At 30.8% G+C, this 9,411-nt stretch overlaps 1 protein-coding gene across 8 annotated transcripts in view; it reads right to left on the minus strand.

The window, feature by feature from the left end:
* Nucleotides 1-8,641: 8,641 nt before the first annotated feature.
* Nucleotides 8,642-9,411, minus strand: part of LOC118737312 (G protein-coupled receptor kinase 2) — a 255,458-nt gene continuing 254,688 nt past the window's right edge. For all 8 annotated transcript variants that reach the window (XM_036467736.1, XM_036467738.1, XM_036467739.1 and 5 more), the window contains 2 exons: nt 8,844-9,107; nt 8,642-8,754 (listed from right to left, as the gene is read on the minus strand). In XM_036467736.1, the coding sequence (XP_036323629.1) occupies nt 8,662-8,754; nt 8,844-9,107 (357 nt within the window). In that variant the 3' untranslated portion in view covers nt 8,642-8,661. The remainder of the gene's footprint in view (nt 8,755-8,843; nt 9,108-9,411) is intronic.

A 9,411-nucleotide genomic window follows, 5' to 3' on the forward strand; every position in this document is an offset into this window, starting at 1 on the left:
GATACGCGGTTTTGTACTTTAAACGACGATATGTATGTATGTAATCGTATACTAATACTGAATTCTAATCGGTTTCTAATTCATTCTCTAAACCAATTCTAACTATGTGTGAAGCCCCCTTTTAAAAGACCCAAACCCACAAGCAGTTGCAGAGTCACTTGAGAATGCTCCGTGTGGCACGTTAAATAATTTATAACATCTTTGCACCCCTTCTAGGAAGAAAATGAATTACATACATATAGAGTAGCTCGTTTCAAATTTATCATTATTTATTTCCATACTAAATTCTTCGCACATCTTACAATGCTTCTTATTTCAGGCTTGTCATATTACTAAATATGCTGGCTTAGTTCTTTTTTGTTTTATTACTGATAATTTTTAAGTTATTCAGCTCTTATCCAACCTTAAAATATGCATATATGTATATATATATGTGCGATTTATTTATTTATTCAGTATAATGCGCCTAATTGAACATAACGGGTAATACAACAGCCATTTTAGGGCCTCAATCAAGCTATGCGCAAATGATAGCATTCATAGCCCCTTCGTGGATTTAGTCTAAGTACTCATTATTCACAAATTAATCAATGACATGCAATTTCATATAGGCGGCATACACGGTGCGTCTGACTCGCGAGTCGGTTTGGATGTGTTTGTGAAAATAAATATGTGTAAGTTACACCGACATGACTCTGAATGATTCAACTGTATGCAGTCGAAAGGCGAGTCAACACGTACACGGTTGACTCGCGAGTCAGACGCACCGTATATGTTACCAATTATAAGTACATATGTATGTATAAATTGAATTCAAATTTAACATTTCAGTTACCTAACCCCTTAACGTTTATCATTAAGCGTTGGAAAAATTCCATGCAAGTTTTTTTAAAAATAATTGAGAGGGTTAAAATGTTCCACAAAACGTTAGGCGGGATATATTTGTAAACTATAGGCCTTTAACTAAATTTGGGATAGTAGTTTTATGAAGGTACAAATCGATTTTTTTTTTTTTTGAAAAAGATCCTGCCAAACGCGAATGAAGAAGTTTTATAATATCAGTCATCGATTCGCCATTTCTCTGCTTGTTATATTTGAGTTCCGTTATCTAGCAACGATGAACGATAGCGAATTTGTTTGTACCTCATTGGATTCGTTCGTTTCGCTAACTGTTGGTGAATCGATGGCTAATGTTTAACTTTAGTTTTTGGAAAAAAAGATCACGTCAACAATTTCTGAATCGTAAAGCTTAATATGCCACGCACATAGTTTGAAAATTTGTGCAATAGTTAAAAACATTGAACTTTCGTAAAAATTTCGAGTTTTCATTCAATTTTAGTACAACAATTATATGTTCGACTTTACATTTGAATAACTTTTGGGGAACGAATTTATGGATAAATCAAAAATATCCCACCTTTAGTTCATACACTTTGAAATTAATATGCTTCAAAAGTGTATGCATTAAAAGTGTGAAATGTATGAATTAAAGGTAGGCAGGGTAGTTTATTTATATAGATACGTGCACTTAAAAAGAAATTATAAAAATTCAAAATTTAAAAAATTAATTGCTATGTTATTTATACAGAAAATAGAAATTGGCGTTGAGCGACCTCTAATTCCATAAATTAAACGTTTAACACGGAAATTTTGCGTAAATGTCACTTTCAAATAGCCGCTAATATAAAGTGGTTAAAATGGTTATCCTCCGAGTGTATTTCTGCCTTGGAAAAGTTTCTCATAAAAATCATTTGGCACCTCCATTTTTGTTATATTATCAGGACGCACACCACAAATTGGAGGAGTGGTGCTGAATCAAAATCCGGGGTCATAAATTTTCTGGCGGCTCATGTTTCTGAGATATTTTAACCTAAAAATGCATAAACAAGATTTTGGTCTATATTTGATTTATTAAAAAAAAAAACATGCAAAACAGCGTAAATTACAACAAGTCTTCTTTCGAAAGCAGTTGAGTCTGCATTATCTTTTTTCTTCATTGAGTTATTGGATTACAAAAATTTTCTTACTGTGTAAATCTTTAATCGATATAAATCTTGAGCAGTTTCATGCAGTTAGAAAATTTTAAAATTCAATAGCTGGAATAAACTCATTAAAGGTTTTTTTGCAATTTTCGCAAAATTGCAATTTCAATTAAAAATTAATGTTAAAAATGTATTTTGAATATTTTTGTATTTATTTTTTAACCTAAAAATAAACACAACAAAGTTATCAACTCATATAAAAATATGCAAAAAATCGCTTTATTGCCAGTTTTTCATTAGTTAATTTAATTATTAAATACTTTTTTTTTAATAATAGTTAAATTAAAATTAAATGTAAAATCAATCATAATACACTATATGTGCGCACGTACGCACATGCATGTATTTAAAAATATAAATATCTACGTATACATAAATGCACAATTAAAGTTATGTAAAACAATTATTTAAACAATAAAATATGTATGTAGGGTTTTATAATAACTTAAATGTAGGTTAAATATGTATGTGTATATGTATGTATGTATGTACAAAAATGTAACAACAAATCGAAGTATGTATGTATAGTAACGATAGCAATGAAAAAGTCTATTGAAATGATACCTTTTTACTCATTTTACTAGTTCTTTCAGCTTAACAATAAACTAAGCAAAAATAAAAATAAAATCGCACAGAACAATTAAGAAAAATACACTCAAGTGTACTTTACTTTATCGAAGTTTTTTATATGGATTCGAATAAGTTCCATTTTTTTAATGTTTAGCACACATTGCAAATAATTTATTTAATTTCGAATAACACATAGAACTTAAATCAGATAAAGTTAAAACATTGCAATTGTTTTGTGAAAATATACAAATATATATGTACATATTGCACGTTTAATAAAATAGAGATGTAAGTCAAAATTTGCGTTTTTGGAGATTTCCTCATACAAGTAATAAGTATTTGCATCATTTTTGTGCTGAACGCTTATTATGACGCAAGGAAAAATATTTTTATTTTAAAATTTCCAATGTTAATTAAATTTTTTTCAATTTGTTTTAAGCACCGAGAGCGAATACGTTTTCGATGTTCGCATTATGAGAGTAAAAGATGTAAATGAAAATGCTACACGTTCAATATTTATTGTCGGTATTGCGTATTGGATCACGACCCATCAATACTGCATGCGACACCGTTAATAAATATCGCGATACTTGGATCACGTCAATAAATACTGACCGTGAGACTGGGCCCATAAGGAGAATATGTTCAGCCTGGCAGATGACTAAACTTATACATATCGCACGTTTAAATAATATACAGAACTATTTCAAAATTTAAATTTTGTGGAAAAACGCAATCAAAGTTTGAAATATTCATACAGTTGATATACCAAAAGACAGATGGAAAGGCACATATTTTCGCCATTTTTGGGAAGTTTAGTCTTCTGTTAGGATGAACATACCTTAATACGCAGAGGTCTTAACCAACAGTTTTTTCGAAACAGCATTTTTTACAGAATTTAGTAGGATATATTAAAATACACCTTCACTAAAATGTGTTAGTCCAAAAACAACGGACTCTTGCTTCTCCTGTAAAATACATAATTTGCTGGTCGGGCCCTTATTCTCCTTATCAAGCTTTTTAATTATATGATCAAATTCCCAAAAACCTAAAGAAGATTATTGCAATTTTAGTAAAAAAATTTATTAATTAATTAATTTTTATTTTTTGAGCATATTGAACCCTGATTATATATTTGAATTATATTTCTATATTATTAAACGTGCGATATATTATGTATGTATATGTCTATTTGTATTTGATAATTTTTAAATTCACATTGTAATAACATATTTTATTGCACTGAATATGAAAAAATAGTTATAGATTTCCAAAATTGTAAATGTTTGCATTTAAATAAATTTCTTTCTAGGATATAATGGATGCAAAAAAGAAAGAACACTTTTTCGGTGAAAAACATATGAATTTTGTATAGAATTTTTACAGAAAAGAAGGATTAAAATAAGATTTATGCATATTCGGAACTCAGGTATCTGTGCAATTTAATAGCAGGGAAAACTCCAAAAAATTATCGCAAAGTAAAAAAAAATACCCATTATTGCCATTAAAATTAAATTAAATTATTTAATATGATTGAAATAGATACACATATAAAAGTTTGCTTCATTTTGCTCATCTATGTATGTATACATATATATATATTCCTATCAGTGTTTTATGCATAAAGTGATGCACATTTGAATGCATTATTTTAATCCTAACAATGGCCCCAGTTTGTGTCTGATCGAATACATCTGTGTTGGTATGGAAAAGTAGCTTATGTCGAAAGGCTGGCGTTAGTTTAATGCGGCATTGCCTTTATTCTTTTTGTTTTTTTTTTATGAGACTTAATAAGAATATTGACTTGCTAATATCGGAACTATTTCTTGCATGTTTATTTCCCAAAAAATTGTTCAACGACTCAGCGCCAGTGAGTCACTCGCAATCATGCTGCGAATGCCGATTTATACTAAAGCCAGCCTTTCGACATAAGCTACTTTTCCATACGAACACAGAAATATACGCCCCTATTCCGATTGTCGGAACGACAGTCGTCCGTCGAAATTTAAGATTTTCATTGTGTTATGAGACAACCAATGACATAATCTACTTCACATTTTTATTACAGGTGATCATTCGTATACATACTAAGTTCTTGTACACAGGAAAGCGTTTCCTTCTTATGTTGGTATACAATAAATAATAAATTGTTTTGCGGTTTTGCTTTATAGATGTATAATGGTAGTAGTAGTATGTATTTAAAAAAAAAAAAAAAAAAATAATAATATTTTTTTTTGTTAAGTATTTGGCTTAGCTTCTCCTCCAACTTTTGGTGTGGCATTCGAAAATAAATGACAGATAGCACCACAGAATAACAGGATCAACTTTTATTTTTGTTTCAGTCGAACTTTGCGCAGACATGCCAACGAATCTGGATTTCTCCCCAACTGGTAGAACGCAATTCTAACCATTTACTTAGCCCTACATAAATCTGTTAAGCTATTAATTAGTCATTGTGGCCGAGCAATGAAGAACATGCCCATGAAAAAGAGTTTCGATGGTGTCGTAGATTAGCACAACTGTGAGGCCCACGCTATCGGAACGCGCCAGATTAAATCCTGACCAAGCACTTCCACCACAGAGTATTCCGTAAAACTTTTTTGGATGTTTTTTTTTTTGCTTTTACAACTACATATATGTATAACGCACATGGCACGGACAGGGCTGCCAACTATCCTTAGCTAAGAGGTGCCATATTGTGGATAAAAAAGTGCCAAATAGAAATAAATAATAAAGGTGCAATGTTTTTACGCGCAAGTAGATTATTTATGTTTTTCCCATGAATCAGTAAAATTCGAACCACAAAAGTGGAAAACTAAAATAGAGTACAACAGTGGAAAAAACTTTAGAAACTACAAAATCATAGTTGATGAAAAAGTAGTTCACCCGATGCATTTCACAAAAATCTATTGAAATATTACTGTCTTTCCAAAGTGCAGTTTGGCACGTTGTGCCAAATTGAAAAATGTTGGCACCACCTGAATAAAGTAAGGACCAGAAATGGCACTGTTTGAGCCAAATTGGTAGGCCTGGGTAAGGGCACACCTATCTAAAGGGTGTGTTGGATTTGCTGGGTTTGCGTAATAAATCATTTGCTTGTAATTTGATAAATAAACATTTTGCCCGAAAAACCATACATATGCGAGTATACTACATATATTGCACGTTTAATAATATAGAGATGTAATTCAAAACCTACTTTTTTGGAGATTTCAATATAAAATTAAAAAGGCGAATATGCTAAGCCTAACAGATGACTAAACTTCAGAAAAATGGCAAATATATGTTCTTTCCATCTGGATTTTGGTATACCATTTATATGAACTGATCAAACTTTGATTGCGTTTCCCACAAATTTAAAATTTTTAAATAATTCTGTATACTATTAAACGTGCGATATATATATAGTGCTTATCACAAGTAGACTCCACCGCCATATTGACAAATTCTGACTATTACTTTTTTAATATTTGATTTTAATTATTCTACCCATAAAAATAAAGCTTATTCTTTAACAAAAACCGTATAAATCGAAGTTTCAAACATTAGGCAAAAATTAAAAAAAAGTAACAAGCTTTCGAAAATTTCGAGCTTTTTAATTAGATTTCTTATTTATTGTTGATTTAAAATATGGACCCATTTCCTCTATATAAAAAAAAAAATCGTGGAATAAAAAGCTCGAAATTTTATGAAACTTGGATATACATATATACGATTTCTTAAAGAATAAACTATGTTTTCAATAAAAAATAACTAAAATTAAATATGTTGGTGGTGTAAAATTGTGATAAGCACTATATCCATATATATGTAATAGGGATGTTGCGAATATTTGCATTCGCATTCGTTATGCGAATGATTCGCATCATTTTACACATTCGCATGCGAACGTGTACATGGATAGAGATTCCACTCTAATGTTGTTGAGTTGAAATGCCTCTAAGTCTGTCTAACCAGGGTGCGGCAGTAAACGGATTTTAGCTTCAGGCATTAAACGGTTAAGTATTATATCACGCAACATTGATGGCCCTTCAACAAGTACTGCTAAAAGTCTTACAAGTAACCTAGAAATAATTTTAGATTCTTCCAGTGAAAGCGAAGGCTCGGATTTAGAACCTGGAGACATTAAAATATGTGAAATTAAAGCTCAATTGACTGCTTATCTGAAAGCAAAATTAGCTTATCTCGGAGAAAATCCTCCCGATTGGTGGAAAACTAAAATACGAAAAATTGACAGATCTGGCCCGCAAATGCTTATTAGAGCGCTCCACCCGCCAGCGTTCCAAGTGAGCAATTGTTCAGTGCAGCAAAATTACTTTTTTTGAAATATAATATGCCCCTTTTCAACTTTGACTGCACTGTATAGGTTAAGCACTCGTTCAATGTTCTAATAATTTACAAAATTTTTATGTAATAAAAACGATGACTTTAGTTGATTATACCTTTTTTAATGTTATTCCTAGCATTCGAATTCGCACATTCGCATTCCGAAAATTCGTATTCGCATTCGCATTCGCGAATGTGAAAAATATGACATTCGAAACATCCCTAGTATGTAAGTATGTGGCTTTAAAAATTAAACACCAAATTAGTTTATATCGTTTTGAAAATTTCAACTAACTTTCTTTTTCAATCTTATCTTTTTGTTTTTAACTACTAAAGTTCGACTATTTTTTCGGAAACTTTTCTGTTAATGATACTTTATTTTTAAACTCGTTTTTTTTTTTTTTAATTATGTACCCACGCTACCATATGGCTTGTAAGTCTCAGAGCTACTACTATTAGTTATGCTGAGATTAATAAAAAAAATCGACTCACTGGCGAAACTGGCCCACAATCAGCGAGAATATATGCATGCGTATTTTTTCTTATGTACTGTATCTTACGATATTTGAATTTTTTGGTATTTTTTCTCCTTGGCGCCCACATTTACCACACTTGGAACATAATTAATTGTCTTATATGTACCTACATACATATTTCCTTTTGCTTGTTTATATACATACATATGTATGTATGTATGTATATCATTGACATGTACTTGTTTATGTATTATATAAGATTCTGTATATAATTCGAACTGTAAAAAAGGAAACATTTACAAAAAACATTAATATTGTAAATCGATAGTTGTGAGCTGAGTTTCTTTTTCTTTAGCTTTGAGATTATTACATATATCGCTTTTTATTTAACTTTTTGTTGTTGGCATAGTCTTTTGGGTGTATTTGTTTTTTGTTTTAAATTCTATTATATTTTTATAGCTTGAATTTTATTATTAAAGTAATATTTATGTACGCAATTCTGCTGCTAATATTACACCGAATTTCTAAAAGTGAAATTTCCAGGCATCGGCGAGTTTTATTGCCAAACTACAGTAGATGAAAGTGTGACCAACTTGCGCAACTTACTTGGAAAGTAGCAACACGCCGTGACTGCACATATTCACCATTACTAGGTGCACTATATTAGCACTTTTATATAATTGTTAATTGTTTACTTGTTTGCACATTTTTAATTATTCGTTTTTGCACATTACAAAAAATTTACAATCAAAATACATACAACTACAATTAGATACTTTCAAATGTGTTTTTTTTTTCTTAATTTGTTAGATCTCTAGCGCTTATAAGCGTAGCTTATAGGCAATGTAACGCTTTTGTATTTTTTTAGTTTATCATTCTCTTGTGCTTTGCGTCTTATTACAAAAAATTACCCTTAAAAACATAATTAAATTTAATTTATATGTACGTATGTATATTAGTAATGTTTGTGTGTCGTTTGCTGCATACGTTCGTGCGTTTTTATGTGTATGCTTAATTATTATTATGTATTAATGTATGTATTAATTACTATATGTATATGTAATATTGTAGTCTGGCATCCAAATGTCGGAAACGGAAACATCCAAACGCACAATGGTTGTTCATATGCAACTTTCTGCGTATTCGTATTTTTGTATGTGTGCACCATTTTAATTAATGTATTTGTTTTCAGTTTCTTAGATGCGCATTGATGCATTTGATTATCTATTCTACTTATCTCTATTCTATCAGCTTTCAACCGTAGTCGAGGAAACGCTGTGACTAGTGGTTAGTAAGTGTTCGGGAATGGGTATTGGCTGGGTGCGCAGCGGTTGCTTCTTCTGTAATGAAAAAGGCAAAATAATTCGATAAAAAGGTTGAATTGATAGCGCTTTAAAAATTTGAAAATTGGCCTGTTATATCTACAAACCTTTCTTCTAAAAGGAAAACAGCCAGCTTTTTCCGGCACCGGCGCCGCATTGATCAACAAATCTGGCGTTGGACTGTCATCGACGCCGAATACGTTCAGTTCGCGAAAGCATTCTGTTTCCATCATTTCGTTTTGCCATGAAATCGACACGGAGCCAGTATTGAATTTACTATAAAAATTCGTATCGGAATCGTCAATATTAACACCCTTGACGGTAGAGAATTGTTCAATGTCGAGTACATCCTTGGCGTAGACGGCATGAGGCTAAAGGATAAACAGTGGAAAATACGAATATTTTATTTAGAAACTAAAATGTATAAGTTTCTATCTATATTTCTATCTATCTATCTATTCTATTTAATTTATATTTTTCGCAATTTTTTGCAAAAATCAGCAAATAACCGTTATTATTGGGCCGATATATTTTCAATAAAGAATTATGGTTAAATTTTAACTTTTACTTTTACGGTCAAATATGTTATATTTTCTTTCAAATATAAAAGTAAAGATTTGATTTTTATTTTTGTGGTCAAATATAAAAGTTGAAATATGACTTAGTTTTTCGGTC

Source organism: Rhagoletis pomonella, unplaced genomic scaffold, assembly GCF_013731165.1.
Source record: "Rhagoletis pomonella isolate Grant_MI unplaced genomic scaffold, Rhpom_1.0 Rhpom_scaffold_00004, whole genome shotgun sequence".
Taxonomy (NCBI): domain Eukaryota; kingdom Metazoa; phylum Arthropoda; class Insecta; order Diptera; family Tephritidae; genus Rhagoletis; species Rhagoletis pomonella.